The sequence below is a fragment of the Anguilla rostrata genome, chromosome 7 (genome assembly GCF_018555375.3).
Source record: "Anguilla rostrata isolate EN2019 chromosome 7, ASM1855537v3, whole genome shotgun sequence".
Lineage (NCBI taxonomy): Eukaryota > Metazoa > Chordata > Actinopteri > Anguilliformes > Anguillidae > Anguilla > Anguilla rostrata.
In genome coordinates, this window is record NC_057939.1 from 13,410,437 (window position 1) to 13,427,716 (window position 17,280).

The 17,280-nt window shown below is 44.5% G+C and overlaps 1 protein-coding gene across 4 annotated transcripts in view; it reads right to left on the reverse strand.

The window, feature by feature from the left end:
* Positions 1-17,280, reverse strand: part of bicd1a (bicaudal D homolog 1a) — a 51,938-nt gene that overhangs the window by 13,104 nt on the left and 21,554 nt on the right. For all 4 annotated transcript variants that reach the window (XM_064342930.1, XM_064342929.1, XM_064342931.1 and 1 more), the window contains exons 2-4: positions 10,910-11,122; positions 4,560-4,712; positions 3,671-4,129 (exon numbers count right to left, since the gene is read on the reverse strand). In XM_064342930.1, the coding sequence (XP_064199000.1) occupies positions 3,671-4,129; positions 4,560-4,712; positions 10,910-11,122 (825 nt within the window). The remainder of the gene's footprint in view (positions 1-3,670; positions 4,130-4,559; positions 4,713-10,909; positions 11,123-17,280) is intronic.

The window sequence follows — 17,280 nt, forward strand, 5'->3', positions numbered from 1 at the left end:
AGTCAGCATCTCACATCACTTCCTACAATCCCAGACACCCACTCTCCATTTGCATCCCTCACAACAATTTCAGGCACTGTCACACTTAGGGGTAATGCATCTAGTCTGATTCCTAACAATTCCAGCACCACATCCAGGAAGACATTCTCATTACTTTACTCAAATGCGGTTGAATTGGTTTTTGATCAGATATTGTGTTTAAGGTGTCTGACATCTAGAAAGCCATGTTCTCAGATTGTGAAACCCCATCAATTCCCCCTCTGGAACACACCCAGGAATAACAAAAGGATAAATCAATAAATACACAAAGTTCCCAAAAAGAGGCAGAGTAGCAGTACAAATGACTAAACATAGTTCAGTAATAAAGGTGTCCTGTCCCTTTAATTTCACAGTACGTCGATAAGGGTATAAATATGCATCGTCCACAGAAGAAGGAATCAGAGACCTCCAGAGGAGTATGAGAGGGCTCAGATTTCTCACATGAGCACTGCAGCAGTGGTCTATAAACAAATCACTAATAGAGACAGACATCTGAGTGTTTCCTGTCTCTAGTGCATTGTGGGAAATTAGACTCCACAGCACCCTCTGTAAGCCATGCCCTTAAATGGATGTACACCATAGCCAAACTGTTTACAATACAAATACAGTATATGTGTGTGTGTGTGTGTGCGTGAGAGAGAGAGAGAGAGAGAGAGAGAGAGAGAGAGAGAGAGAGATTAATTTAGAGTTTCAGAAATGCTTAGGGCTTTCAAGCTCTAGGTCTTGGTGCAGCTGTAGCCATGAGCTGCAATTCCTGTTTACATCACTATCGTGTCACATCACCTCCTCTGAGTGAGAGCAAGGAAAAGCTGCCACTTAAAGAGCAAGACCTCGCTTCACTTAGCCTGCCTAATAAATAATGCAGAAATCTACAATAGACTTCAGGAGCCAGCAAAGAGTGGGTATACAGTTGGCAAGGGAGGGAGAGAGAATATGAGAAAGAGAAAAGAAGGATGCAAAGGATTGGTTGTGGAATCTAAGACAAAGGGAGTATTTTAGAAAGAAAGAAAGAAGAGGGACTAAGAGGGAATGAGAGAGGAATACAGTATAAGCGAGGGAAGGAGAGAGGAAGAAGGTAAGGGACAGTGCGCAGAAGTCATAGAGGAGGACTATATGTGCTTCAGCAAGCAAGATCTCTCGCACCCTGAATAATTCAGCACTCTCACACCAAACAGTAGCCATAACTTAGAGTGAGGGAGGGAGAGGAGACTTGAAACTGCAGTATAGCCTTGTGGTCAGGGACCTGGACCTGTGTATAGAAAGCTTTGACTCTCAGGGGGGTCACAGCTTTTGTACAGTTGGGCAAGATTCTGTCAACTTTAAGCTGAATTTCCTCAGTACAATACTTCACTGTGCAGTGAATAATCGGATGGCTGTTGAAAATGAAAGATGCCCTGGACAAGGACACCTACTGCAAATCAACTCTGTTTTATGAGTCTGGCTTTTCTGCATCAGGTAAGCTTTAAAAGCAAAGGTGTCCTAAGACTGGAATGCATAGCAAGGGATTCATAAAGGAGACGTAGTCACAGTGGGCCAAATACTGTGGCCTTAGGAAATCTGATTTTGGACAGCTGAAATCAGTTACATTTTACCATAGCAATTTCAATGGCAACACAAAAAAAATCACTCATCAAACATTACTGATTTCAATATGCAGCTGCATAGACACACCGCAGAGTTGAGTAGATCATCTGGTTTGCGCAGCCTGGCCTTTTAAAGGGCATGGACGTCCAGATGAAAAATCCCCTGTGCTGACAGCGACACCATGTCTATTTACTGTATGTTCACTGCCCCCCGTCGTGTGGCCTCCTTAACCCCTCCCCCTCTGCCCACCCGATATCCCCCAGACTCCTTGGCCTCCATGCTCACTGACACCAACCTGCCAGTCAGGCTACCTGTGGACAGCACAGTACACACGCTCATGTTCTCTCAGCAAATGAGAGGAATACTCTATGTGTACAGGTGGCAAATAAATTAGACGGTAACGAGAAATATGGCGTGCAAAGGTGACAGCTGAGACTGTTTATAGGGCAGGCTGTATGTTAGAACAGCACTCCTTTCCTTCAGACAGGGCAGTAGAAGGGCCTACCGAACCCTGGGCCACACTGGGTCCTGCTTTCCCACAGATGCGTGAAATAGAGAACGGTAAATTAAATCCACAATGCCAGCCTTTGGCACTACACTTCTGCCCGGTGGCCTTATAGTAAATCCCATCAAACCAGCTTCTGGGGTATTTGCTAGGAAGCTAAGCTATTATTAATTTCCATTCAAAAATAAAATAAAAATAAAGGACAAAGGGGGGATTCTTTATCAATCTGTAGAAGACGGACTGATGGAGAATCTTCTTCACTAATAGTCAGTTGACTAACATTAGCCAAGTTTAATGCTATAGAGTGAATGTAACTTTTTTTTAACTTGCAGCAAATCAGCTAGCTAGCTCCACTGTAGCATTTGTCAGGTGAAGCTGACAAGAAGTCCAATGGTTAACAGCCTGTAATATTACAATGATGACAGTTGAAGGTGACTTGATAGCAAGTTGTCGGGCAATCTTTCAACAGCTGTACTAAAACTGTTGTGATTTATCTGTCTCTGTGGTAGTAGCAGGTAGCAGTAGCTCACCTCCATATTTTTCTGTTGTTCAGCTGCAAAGAGCATGTCTCATTTTTATTGTAGGGGTGTTACCATTCCAAGCCAAACCCAAGTCATAACTCACCCCTAACTGCTGCAATAACTCATAGTATGCCACCATGTCCCAGAAGTGTGGGAACATTAGTTCATTTTGTATTTAAGTCCAAATTTATCATAATGTTGTGTAAAGGTCTTTTTTAGGATTACTCTCATTGTGCAGTACTATTAACACCCTGAACATACATTATCAAATATCATATATTTCATGCAGGTAACAAAGGTCAAGCCAGCAATATGTAGATCAATTGGTGATTTCTGCAGGGTTAAAAAAAAACAAAAACCTGTGAATTGCATTATAGTAAGTCGTGCATTTTGCACAACCCCTGCTGTTGCCATGCAACTTTGTCTGTACGTCCCAATTACTCAGCTTGGTGAGCCAGGAAATTAATCCACCAGTAGTCTATTGGACTGTCCAATGAACCCGCCCCCAAATTGTATGTGGTCACAATGCAAAGATCACAACTCAATTGAAAATGAATTTTCATATTCAATCTTAATGCTGGGAGATGTGTAATCCCATTATCCTCTCCACTTGATGTAGCACAGTGTGTATTTTTCTGCTCCTAACTGATTAATGAAGATTGCTAACCTGCTAGCGTCAGGGATGCACTGTACACTATAACGGAGTGGACGCGTGGATGACTCTATGCTATCTAATTAAATGAGCTGCAGACATCAGGGTCGATTGTGGGCTGTAAATGCATTGGTGCAGTTAGTTTTGTCTTCCTAAGTCGGCCACATTGATTTGCAGGTAGTAAATTGGTACTGGGAATGATGGGGGGATGGGACTTGAAAGTAGGGGGGGCAGGGATGGCAAATCATTACTGGCTGCCTATGCTATCCTGCCATTAGAATGGCAAAAGCAATGCAGTGCATTATTACAACCACTGACCTCTGGAGCACTGACAGTCCTGACCTTTGACCCCCACTCGCTGCGACTCACCTGTAGGAGCTGCTGCTTGAGCTTCTGCATCTCGGAGAGGTTGAGCTCGCTGAAGAGGTCGGAGACGGGGTGCAGCGCCTCCCCCTTCCTGCCGGCGGGGCGGTAGTCCCCATTCATCTTGGCCAGCGGGACGTGGCCGTTGCACTTGTTGCCGTCCTCGTTGCTGGGCGAGTTGGCGGCCGTGGTGCCGTTGCTGCCGGCCTCCTCGGCGAACTTGAGGCCGTCCAGGGCGAGGTGGGCCCCGGCCCCGTACACGCTGTCGCTCAGGCTGAGGTAGTGCGCCAGCTCCTTGCGCAGGTTGTTCTTCTGCTCCCGCTCGTTCTTCAGCGTGTCCAGCGCCTCCTCCAGCTGCGTCTCCGAGATCTCCTTCAGCCTCAGCGCGTCCTCCAGCTGGCTGTTCAGCAGCACCGTCTCCTCCTCCAGCACCTTGATCTCGTGCTTCAGGCCCTCATACTCCACCTGGGGTGGGGCAGGGGAAGGGCGGAGGGAGGGAGGGAGGGAAAGATGGGGGCACAGAGAGAGAAAGAGTGGGGACAGAGGGAGGGAGGCAGACCAGGAATTGGAAAGGTGGGAGGATGATTAAAGGGAGGGAGCAGAGAAAGGGAGGGAGGAGGGAAGAGAGGATGCTAATTATTGCAAATGATAAAATACAAGGTCAGGTTTTCACATCATCCTCAGGTTTAGATCTTATTCATAGGCTTACTTATATAAAGTCTACTCTGATATGGTACTTTTAACTTTTAATGTAACTGAAAGAGTACATATTGTCCCTATCGAACTCTGTTAGAGCTGATTTAACACTGCTAGAGTTGGTTTGGCAGTAGTAATCTTACTGTGTGTATGAGCTGAGTGTGAGTATAAGTAGAGGCAGGCGTGAGCTGGGACACACCTGGTTCTGCTTGAGTGTAGACACCAGCTTCTGCAGAGTGATGTTCTCCTCCTCCAGCTCAGTGTAGTCCTGCAGCAGCCGAGTTTCCCGAAACTTATACTCCCTGATTTCCTCCTTCATCCTGCTCCTCTGCAACTCCAGAACTTCATTAGTCTGAGAGAGACAGAAAGAGAGAGAGAGAGATAGAGAGAGAGAGTAATTCACCACACTGTATATGCCAGGGCATAATCTGCAGCAACCTTTATCTGAAGAGACCTTTAAACCTTTGTATCTATTTCAGCAAACCTGCTCAGTTTTACTGACTCAAGGAAACTGGTCTCTGGTTGACATGCATTCATAATCATATCATATTTGTGATTGCCACTCCTGGTACGTGAGGATGATGATGGCCTAAGCACAATACTTCTGCAAAGAGCACTGATACAGTTAAGCCACCAAAGAAAGCATGATTTATACAGCCCATGCAGTGCAGAGAGTACACAAGTCCCGCTTGTCATCTGCATTCTGTCAGGTTTTAAATTCATGAATGCAACACCATCTGAACAATCCAATGTCAATGGAGAGTCAGGAAACTCCATGGTGAAAAAAAGTCACACAAATACAGAAATTAACCAACTTTAATTCAAAATTTAAATTTAATTTATTAAATTTAAATTTTATTAAAATTTAAATGTTTGGACTATTAAAATTTAATGTAGTCACCCCAGTACAACTGCAGCCCTATATGTGCTAATGTTGATGAATATAGTATCTGCTTTGCATCGTTATCTTTTCTGTAGGTGCTGAAACTCAAGAAAGAAATACAGCAGCTAGGTGTATTCATTTCTGTAATATGTATCTACAGATACTCCTTCCTTTAACAACCCTCTAAAAACCATCATTTCTGTAGGGTGTGCTCTGTACACGCACATTCGACAGAGATCCAGTCCTGCTGAGGTAAACCTGCTATGTCCTGCCTCAGAGTCTCCACCCAACAAGCAGCATGCTTTTGGTCGCCATTGGTTTGTAGGACTGAGGGACTGTGAGATTGAGTTGACATGGTGTTATAGTTTAATAAACGTACAGTGGGTGTGAATGCTAACACTATTGGTGAGAGCCCTTAGTTTCTTTTGGCATCTTCCTGGTAATGAACCAGCTAAAATGCAGTCTGAGTGCCAAATTACCTTTTATATCAAACCCAGAAACACAGAGGGAGAGACCCTGGCAACCTGCCAGGCCTTGAGCAAGGTCTCCCTGACATTGCATTGTTGTATTTGTCTGCAGTAGTGTAGTCATCATTATCAAAATAAATATTAAAAAATATATTTGCAACCTCACCTTCAAAAACACAGTAACAACATAACATAACATATTTGCTCCTTACTCCTTACCAGCATCCTTACTAGCAGCGATTTACATGACATAATGTTTTACAGACTACATGTTTATGTAGCTGGACATTTACCTAAGCAGTCAAGCAGCTGATTTAAGTGAACCTGCAGCCTTCAGCTTACCAGCCCAGCAGGTTAACCGCTGCTCTACAGTGCTGTGCCTCTCATCCACAGCCTGCCCAGCGCTCTGTGAAGGTGCTGAGTGAGTCTCCTCAGGCTCCAGCCAATCAGCACGCGTGGCTGAAGTGCTGATGCTGCTTGCTCTGGGTGAGCTCCATGCATGACCCTGACCAGCAACTTCTGAAGCAGAGAGGCTGACTGTGCTGGGACAGACACCAGTGTGCGTGAGCACTGTGTGTGTGTGTGTGTGTGCGTGTGTGTGTGTGCGTGCGTGTGTGTGTGTGTGTGCGTGTGTGTGTGTGCGTGCGTGTGTGTGTGTGCGTGCGTGTGTGCATGTGTGCACACATGCGTGTGTGTGTGTGTGTGTGTGTGCGTGTGTGTGTGTGCGTGCGTATGTGCACACATGCGTGTGTGTGTGTGTGTGTGTATTCTCCTAAGAGAACATGCTTGAGAGACAAACTCACAAAGCCCCCAAACCCCACACCTCATCCTTCTTCATTTCTTTTTTCAAATTCTCCCTGTCTCATTTTCCATTTCCCCCCTCTCTCTTATTTCCCTCCTTTCTTCTGTTCTACCCTTTCTCTCCCTGCAGCCACTTTTCTCCTCGATTCTGCACATATGTTTACCCGCCAGGCAAACAAGCAAAATAGCTCTCTGTTCATCATGTGATCATAACTGTGATACAGTATGTTGATTATGGTCGCTATTTCTAATTTTGCCATAATCAAGAAACGTTATGAAACATTTCTACAACTGCAAAACATGTTTTTTTGTGAACAAAACTGATGGTTAGCAGCCATCTTGTGACACGGGCGTTCACACTATTTATCAAACAACATTTAATTTAATTAAATTAGACTTAATTTAGCTTTTTATTAGGAAATCAATAGACTAAAAGATAATGCGCAATTAGATGTCAACAGATTGGCCCACTTCAGGAGCAAGAGATTCAGTTGCCTGCTGACACAGACCAAGTTCATTTTTTAATGAACTTCTAATACACATTAATGACCATGGTGGTCACTGCCACAGCGTGCTGTCTCATGCACATTTTTCGTAACGCCTGTCATTAAAGATGAGCAGTGCATTAAGGCCAGGGGATTACGAACCAATCACCTCAATCAGTGCAGTTACATCAGAGAGTGGCAATCAGGAGATTTATTCATGTTTGTGGAGGTCTTCCATTTGGATGAAATTTCCATTTTGCCCAGGGCTCGACTTTCTAATTCAGTAAAATTTGCTTCCCTTTTTAGTGGGCTGGGACAGGTGGAAGGGGTAATATTTATTTTGATTGTCAAGTTGAATGTGTCACTTTTACATTCTATGAAGTGTCCAATATAGGAATATCAAAACACTTTGGTAGGTACAACATAACCCATATAAAGTATAAGCACTGAATAAACATGTATAAACAACTATGTCAACTGTCATAGGGTGCACTGTAACTCCAAGCCATTACTAACATTACCATGACATCCTCTTTCTACAAGCCATGGTAAATATAGATTTGATGGAAGGCGACATAGCACACACTATTACAGTCAGTATGTCAGTTGGCAGCATACATTATGCTTGTGCAGTGCTAGGGAAGTGTATGCGGGTATTACATGTGTGCTATCTATGACCTTTCATGAAAAGTGTTACCTCCCTTTCTTCATCACACGCGTAATATTTGGGAAATGCACAGGACTGCTTGCGCTGCAACACAGCAACTGATGAGTCAGCACTGACTCTATTTCAGTCTGCGGGACATGACTCCTCTGAGACCAGAAAACACATCTGAAATTTCCATGTCTAATACGCAGTAAAAAAACTAAGTAGCTACAAATCCAGCGTGTTTACATTCTCCTTAATTTCTGTATGTTTTATAGCAATGTATTATCCTCTTTCGGTGTGTGTATCAGTGGACATTAATTACTGATCTGCACTCGATGTGTTTATATAGAGATGAGGTTAAAGAACACCATATAACTAATGATGGCAGTAGGCCGAAAATGTTAATCAATTAGCCTCATCTTCACTGATGCAAAGCAAAGAGTGCAGATCTATTATTAATGGGCTGAGTTCATTACTGTGAGCTCGGGCACATGTGTGCGCTAACCAGCATTTACACAGAAGAATATAGTACGTGTACATGAGGATCGATAACAGTATGTCACAGCGCACATGAGCTCGATAAAAATAGGGACAAAGTGTTCTATTCCAGAATGATTGCACAAACTGCACAATTGAAACTGCATAGTAGGCCTGCTGTATGTTTGACCACAGTACACAGTGTCAATGTAACTTGTTTGGCTGATCTTTTGTGCTATAAATGAAAGTATTTTCCATCGGCAACGCAAGAATTACACACACCCTCAAGCCACTCAAATCTCTAGCATAAAAAGACCAGATTGGGAGAAATACTGCTGCAGACCATGCTGAGTGAAAGCAGTCATAACCATTGACTGTTATCTGTTAGAAGTGCTCTTGAGCATTCAGTGGCATGCCATGTGGCGGATAACAAGAAAACAGGGTGCAATCCTTTCCCCACACACAGGTTTCCCAATAGGAATGAATATACACCGAAAGCATTGTGTTCTAGGGCCGTCTGGATCATTAAGCACAGCAGGATGACGATAACAAGCAGAAAACTCTTATCTGGACACGGACCAGTAGCTACTCTGTGATGAGTTTTGGCTGATGAGAGCTTCCCGTTGGAAGCGCGGATCAGATACAGCGCCGCTACACGACAAACAAAGCCCCATGTGGCGGGAGCATCTGTCTTCACCACAGTAATTTAAAAATGGCCGTCCGTGCTCATTAGCAGACATGTCAAGAGGGCACGAGGCATGAGGAAGATGGGGAGGTGACTGACAGGTTATGTGCCACAATGAGACAAACAGGTGACAGGAAACAAGGGGTGCTGTGAGCCCTCAAGGTACAAAATCCAGACCATTACCTACCCACTGAAGAAGGAGGTTCTCTGATACACTTCCCTGCTGGAACCAGGCTGGCTCCCTATACCCCATTACACCATAACGCTGGGACCAGGCTAGCTCACTATCCCCCTTTTACACCATAAGGCTAGAACCAGGCTGGCTCACTATATCCCTTTTACACTATAATGCTGGATCCAGGCAGGCTCATTATATCCTTGTGGTTACTGTAACTCTGGAAACAGACTCCCATTACATTCCTTCCCCACTGTAGAAGTGGAACCACATTGGACCTGTATACCCTTTTTTCCACTGCAGAACTGGAAGCAGGCAGGTTCAATATACCCTATGTGACTGTAATACTGGAAACAGACTGATTCATACTATCTCTTTTCTGCTACTGGAATCAGCTTATATTAAAGCCATTTTTCACTAGGCCCTTGTCCAGTGTTACCACATCAGTGGCACACAATTGTTCACATTAAGCCTACTGCCTGTTCTTTAACTGCAGTCCAAGGCTACGGCTTTAGCACAATGAAAATACACCGTACTGCACATTATTTGAAACAGAACTGGTTGTTTCTTGTGAAGCGATGTGAAATGATGTAAGCAGGCCACTTCTTCCCTACTGTACATAGTTGGAGCAGAAGAGTTGAAGCATAAGTTGCGGTTATGCAGCTGATTCTGCCGACAGCTCTCTAGTGAGCAGGCCCACCAGCAGTAGCACTAGCAGGCTCAGCTGACGTGCGTCAGCATGTCATCCACACGGGCAGAGGGGCATAATGATCCTCTGTGTTTCCTCTCATTACAGCTCTCCCACTGCATTCCTAGCAACCTGGCACAGGCTAAGTGCTGAGTATGCTGTATGACTGAAGGCCTTTTGCAGTCCACAATATAACTAAATCATTTTCCCATAGATTCAATGCTGAACAAGTAGGTCTTTCTACAGAGGTGGTTTTATGCCTTATGATAAATGTACTGATGAATTTAAAAAAACTACAACTGGTGGTTTGGCAAACAAGGAAGCACATCAGGGATTCTACACTAACATATGTTCCAAGGATCACATGCTCTTAAGTTGAAAAATTTAGGAGCAGACTAATGCATCCCAATTGTTAGACGTGCTCCTAAATTTTTTTTGCAGGTAGCACACATCTGGGGCAGATGATCCTAAAATGGGAGCACTGCAGAGCCCCGCACATACAGTACAGAGCTGGTTCTGCCCCAGTTTGCTCTGACACCCATAAAAAGTGAGCCCAGGCGGTGCGGGGCTGGGCCAGCGATGTGGGGCGGGTCCGGGGCACGCGTACCCTCCCTCATGTGCCGAGCTCAGGGCATTTCTCTCATCCTGCGGCTTAGCGCCGGATTTGCCCTCCACAATAGGGCTGAGCTGGCAGCGTCTGACCCCAGCCTGACCTCCCGCCCCGGGTGGCTGCTGACTCTCTCACTCAGGCACTCTGGATGAACCCTGTGTGAGCGTGCCATGACCTGCTCTGCCCCCTTACTCATATCCGGGGCAGTACACCCGAAAGGAGGGGGGGGGGCTTCCTGCAGGGAGAATAAAAAGACAAAGCCGGACCATCTCATTCCTACACTACCAGACTGGTACTAAATTGCAGTGGGACAATACATAGGAGCCCCAATGTATGTATTCTGTATTCTGCCCATATTATCTGAGATGACAGTTATGCTCTATGAACTATGCTCACATACATGTACACATGCTCATTGCAACTCCTCCTCATCTATAGTTATTATTTTTCAGACATACCCCTCATATAGCCCCTCAGAGTCCATGCCCTCTCTGTGTGGTTGCGTGTTCACTTACCAACCCTGCACTTTGAATCCCTATGGAAAAAGGATTTTTGTGTGCTTAAGTAAGGTGCTTCGGTACCATGTCCAAACATGTTGGATATCATTAATAATAACAGTGGATGTTTACCTCTCTGAGCTCCTGCAGGACCCCGTTCAGCCGCTCGTTCTCGGCCTGCGTGTTGGACGCCACGGAGCGGCTGAGTTTGAGCTCGCCCTGCATCTCCAGCAGACGGCCCATGTAGTACGCCTCCTTGGAGGCGGACTCCTGCAGCAGCGTCTCCTCGTTGGTCTCGCCATCCTCGGCCACCTTGCGCTGGTTTGAGTATGCCTGGCCGAAAGCCTGAGGAAGGGAGAGACGGAGAGGGGAGGGAGAGAGAGAGAGAGAGAGAGAGAGGGAGGGAGGGAGAGAGAGAGAGGGAGGGAGGGAGGGAGGGAGGGAGAGAGAGCAAGAGAGAGAGAGAGAGAGAGAGAGAGGGAGAGGTTAAGTAGCTGTATTTATATCAAAAAGCGAGTTACTTAACTATAATGGCTTGAGTAAATATCCAGGTATATATGGATACAGAGTAAAACAATTGTGTGAGTAATCCAGGGGTCTATTGCTAAAATAAACAATGTCATCTAGTGCAAGCAAATGTCTTCCAGAAAAATTCTGGGGAAAACAGTATACTGTATATATATATTTGAAACCACTGGGAGCAGCGGGGAAAACTTGTAACTTGCCCAAACCAGCAGTGTCTGTCTGAGGGGACAAGTCAGATAACATTTCAACCTATTGCTTCAATCAATAGGAACTGTGTTCCAGTCTTCCTGACAAGGGATTTCACACTACTCTGAGCTGACCTGTCATGACAAATGAATTCCCTCCTGGTGATGACCACAACAATGCCAAACTGATAAAAGCACAGAGCTACAGTAATGACAGCTAAATAAATCTGCAGTCACAGACACTATACACCTTACTCTACACTGTATAAAATACACTGACTACACACTACAATGTATAAAAATACGCTAACTACACTCTAAACTGCAGTAAAGTTGCCACATAAAAAAGCCTTTCATGGAATTTGAAAATTCAGCTTCAGGTACTTGAAAGGTACACTGCGGGTACATTGAGGTACACTGCAACCACCTTAAATAATCAAACAAACCTCACTTGATTAGCAGCACTGTCTGGAAATGGCTGAGAAATGCCTGAGTTACTAGTTCCACACAAGCACACACACGCACACACACATACACACGCTCGCACACACACACACACACACACACACAAACAAGTCAATTTCTCTCATCAGGATCACTTCTGCCTGAGCGAGCACGGTGACATCACTGGCCGCACCCCCACCCGTCACCTCCCATCTGTCTCATCCACCATCACCACCATGACTGGAGCAGATGTTAGGCGCCAAGACAAGACTAGCCGATTACTTATTGCTTATTGGAGAAATAATAATAATAAAGTCAGAGGCATTATTATTGTGAATCATTAGGATCATTATGCCGAGAGAGGTGCAGATGTTGTGAGCAATAATAATGTTATGAAACAATATGCCTGCATATTGCCTAATAATGGCCACTATTGACTCCACTACTGGCTTTAGCACCACTATGGCTAGACGTCAGCCTGTCAATGTGAAGGCCATGATTCCAGATTGCTTTAAAAAAATTGATGTAATTGATTATGTTCACATAATGGGAGGGCTTCAGCCTCCCAAAATGCCCTCCATAAAAGATCTCTGTTCGGGGTAAACCGGAACTGGAAGCTTTAGACACAAAACTGCTTTCAAATTTTATTGTTAGCCTTAAATCTGATCTTACTGCCATTTCTCTTGATAGGATAATCTGATCTGCATGACATCAAGCTCAAGCTGATGTACAAATAGTGGAAAAAATAATACAGGCGATACAAAAAGTTTATGCAAAGCAGATGCAAGGACAACACACAGGTGCAGCACATTTACTAATTAAGCAAATAGCACCCTGAGAGGCGTATTTGTTTGGTCATGTGTGCAAATGCTGGAAAAGCCAGGTTGCCCGTAACTATGGCTAGCGTGACTGGAAGAGGAGACTTGAGTGACTTTGAAAGAAGGGTGATTGATGGGGTGCATTTGCTGGGAGCTTTAGTGATCGGGGCAGCTCAGCTTGGTCTTATTTCATGAGCAGAGCTGCCTGAGGTGATGTCAGCATGGAAGCCCAATGGAATGACATCATCACAAAGGCCAGGCGAAGACAGAAGTGCATGCTTCAGGATCATTGGCCTCTGCATTACTATGAAGCGCGAGGCAAAACGGAAGAATAACCAAAACAAACTGACTACGTTTAGCTTAGGTTGACTACCTGTGCAAAAGTAAAAAATGTAATGTAATGACACACAGAGATTGGGAGAGCATCAGCATGCGCTAACGCTCTGGTTTAGGCAGACAGTATTTTGGTCAGGCCAGCTGGGAAATTCTCCTCCCGTGCACAAAATGTCCGCAAACACAGGAATGCGGTAGTCATAAGCTCAACAAAGGCTTAGCGCAAAACAAGATAAATAAATAAAAGGATGCACACGCAAATACTATGAAGAGCAGTGGAAATCATTCAGGGGCCCAATAATTCAGGGGCTATTGGCTATTAACCGTGATATGTAGCTGGAATAAGCATCAGGTAAGACCCAGTATCACATGAGAAAATCGATGCCCAGCTTACCTGGAGAGAAGGAAGAGATATTACGGAGTGCAAAAATCAATTTGAGGTGCAGGGCAACTTTGAGCTGCAGCAGTAAGGTCAGAACAACCAATGGCACTGAGAGAATTTGTGTGGCACAGGACCGTTTATCCTTTTCCTGACAACACTGCACAGGTGCCAGGTTCCAGTGCCCTAGAAGTGCATCCTTAGTTGAAGACCTGCTATATTCATCCAGAGCAGGATGTGTGCTGTGCTGTGAGGATCAGAAACTAGTGGACAGAAGCAAAGGCCTCCACTCCAACAGGAAAGAAGATAATAACGCACTTCCTGATTTTGACCCTTCAGAGTATAAAACTGGCCAGATTAAACCGGCAAGTGATGCAATGAATCAAACCCAATGGCAGGGAGAGACACACACCACTGATTACAATGGAGCCGTGAAGGGCATATTCACCTAATGCCAGACAACTGGTGAGTAGGAATCAGGTGAATAGCAAGGAGTGCTTCAATAAAAGTCCTGATTAAAAGGCCTCTATATGTCAAGGCCTCTATTATATCAATATGATAATTTCTATTTGGGGTTGATTCTTGTTAATGTAGTGATCTGCCCAGGCCTTCATGATATCCTCAGAACACAGAGACTGCAGAACTGCAGCACTTGGTGTTCCTCTGATGCCCACTGCACAATGATGCAGTGTCAGGTGTCTCTGACCTGTGAGTTTATCACACTGTATCACAGGATAACAGCAGAGCAATGCAGGCTGCCGAAGATGAAGTACCATTAATGCTTAAGGGTGATGTGAGATTCACTGAACCGGTTCCTTTCTGCACAACTAATTTTATCACTCTTTATTATGAATTAAATTTATTAAGTCAACAAAATGACTAACAAGGGTGCCAGGAGAGAGCTATAACCGAGACTCGGAGATACATTTTGTAGCAGAGGTAATTTATCACGGTTAAATTTGTTCTGCTCCACTTGGGAATATCAGTGGCACACACGTTTCTGTGGGGAAAGAGTAATGACTCTCCCAAGCAGAGAGAGCTATTGTGTGACTCTGGCTGCTTGGTTCTTAACCCTGTCTCGCCCACTGCGCATGTGTTTTAGCACAATAAAGTTACTGATGCCATTAGTTGCTTCTTGATCTCTTGGAGGTAACTTATTAACTATCTTTATTCTTTGCGTAAGCCTACAGATGTTTTTCTGTAGCCGTTTGCCAATTGTTGGGAATTGGCAAACCAAAACCAACACAATACTGTTGAAAAGATATTCATACAATTTAACAGGGTTTTTATGCTCTATCTTGAAAGCCAGGCAAAAGACACCAGCTGCTTTATCTCATGGTAATCGTGTGTGTGTGTGTGTGTGTGTGATTTAGATAAGAACTTCAAGTGGATAGATGAACAGCTGGTCCTGTATGGTTCTAGATATCGTTCCTCTATTCTCCAGCATTGCTAAAACAGTCACGGAGAAAGTTGACCCCAGAGTGCCGTCTCCATGGCGACGTGAACTCACAGCATGGCATCAGCAAGGGGTAGGCACACAATGGGCAGAGTCTGGGATGAGGGCACTCTTTCACTCAGTGCCTTGTGCTTACGTGGGACAAATGACCAAACTACATCAAAAGTGGGCTAACAGTCCAAAAAAGCACAATTTGCATGCTGTTAATTAAATCAGTCTCAGGGATCATTTACATCTCTTAATTGCACCGGGACATTTATTCTACAGCGTACAGACTCCCACAAGTCTTATTAGAAATGCGTCAGTGGGAGTGTGTGGGTGTGTGGATACTGTATCCAAGAGGAGACAGACTACAGTGCTATTCAGCTAGCTATCTTCTCTGGCCAAAGGGTGTTTGAAGCAGACCCAAATTAGAATCTCGATGATGGGTATGTGGTTCATTTTGTGTCATCAAATACAATCCCATTACAATTTTAAAAGGTTCAATTAGCTATTAGGCTGAGCCTTTGGAAGGAATTTTGAAGACATACTCCACAAGCGATTTTAAGCAAATCTTTCACATTATTCAGTTAATGATTTCGAAGCTTAATAAAAAATGTGCTTCCTCTTGCGGTCTTTAGCAATTTAGCAATATCTGACCAGCAATGTGTTCAAAACATGGATAAACACTGCCAGTAACGTTCAATAGTTGTAGAAAAAAAATCACAGTCAAAACCTCAATTTTACTGAGCTAGCTAGCTATTATTTGTACAATGCACTTCATCCGATTAATATATACTAATATAACTAGTTCATGAATGTATTCGAGGAATATTCCAAGCTCAGTTAAGACCAGTTTTCAAATGCTTTTGAAATGATCAATGCCATATTTTTTAAATTTTTTTACTGCCTACGGCCCAGTCAAAACACATCCAGGGATAGTGTACTATTATTTGCTCATATCCCAGAGTCTGCCATTGCAAAAGCCCTTGTACCACCTTCCATCTTAATGGATATCAATTCACTGACATTAACAACAGTTTTTTTTACACTGAATCCAGTGTAATCCATTAACATATGAATAGCAACCAATGAATATGCAGCACTTTGCAAATAATTACGTTACATAAAAGACGAGGTTGGGGATTCAATCAAATCTGTGATGTTTCCTTACCAGCACTGGCACAGGCAATCACATGTGACCCTGCTTTGTTTACATTTGTCACAGGGCCCAGGTTCCTCTCCCTCAGGGGAAATGGAGCGCTTTTGCAATTAGCTACTGAAGGGAGGCGACCCAGCAGAAAAGCCTCAATTAATTCTGGGCCAGTGCGAGTCACTTTAAAGCCACAATTTTAATGGAAGCTGCTGGCACTGTTTGGGTACAGGGGGGCCGCTCTGGGGTGCAGCTGGGGCCCCCGCGAACGTGACGGGGACGCCACGATGTACGACCGCCACCGCGCGCGGGGACCCGGCGCTCCGAACAGATGGAGAACGGGGCCCCGTCGCTGCCAGGAGGGGGCAGCCCGCATTGCCCGGCGTCTCCATCTGTGCCCTGCTATTCAAAGGAGAGCTGACACAGTGGCACAGTGACTGTAAGGAGAGCTCTTGAGCTCGAGTCGTCCTCAAAGATGCACTGTGCAGACCATCGGCGGTAAAAAGGCCCATTAGTAGGAACCTTTCTCTGGGACCTTGGCCGTACATATTGCTTTCAAGCCGGATTGCAATCAGCTCGTCTGTCTTCCGTCCACGAAATGAAGAATTTGATTAAATCTGATTGCAGTCTCAAATGTATGTGCAGAAGATGAAGAATATTGTAAATGCATGTTTAAGCAGCAAACGGTAAATCTACCAATCCAATTTACCATCTTACCGGATGGCTTTGCCTCGCTTCATCCGAGGCAGATGAGTCCTCACAAAAGGGGGACCCCGATATAATATAATCTGCAGAAAATGTAGTTCTGATTTGTGTCCTGAGGCTGCCACTTGCCCATTCTAGTCAATAACACATGCATTAGGGCCAGGTCAGAAAGAGATAAAGCCCACAAGCTAGAGTGCTCCAATTAAATTGAGTGTGATGAGCAAAGTTGAAGGCATTCCTCTTAAGAGGGACCAGACTGTGCACTTCTGCGATAGTTAGCAAGGGCTTCAGAGAGATGCACATTACTAATAACAAAGAGAAAAATATAGAGCCATAGTTATCATTTAATACGCATTGTTTATATACAGTATGGATTATGGAAACATCAAATGTAAACCACCATTTTGCAGTTAGAGAGTGAGGACTTTGAAGATAGAAAGGAAGGTACAGAGTATGAATACCTGCGTCTAAAGAGCACAGTGCTGTTGGGAGTTTATCTTACTGCAGATTTAATCTGTCTCCAAAA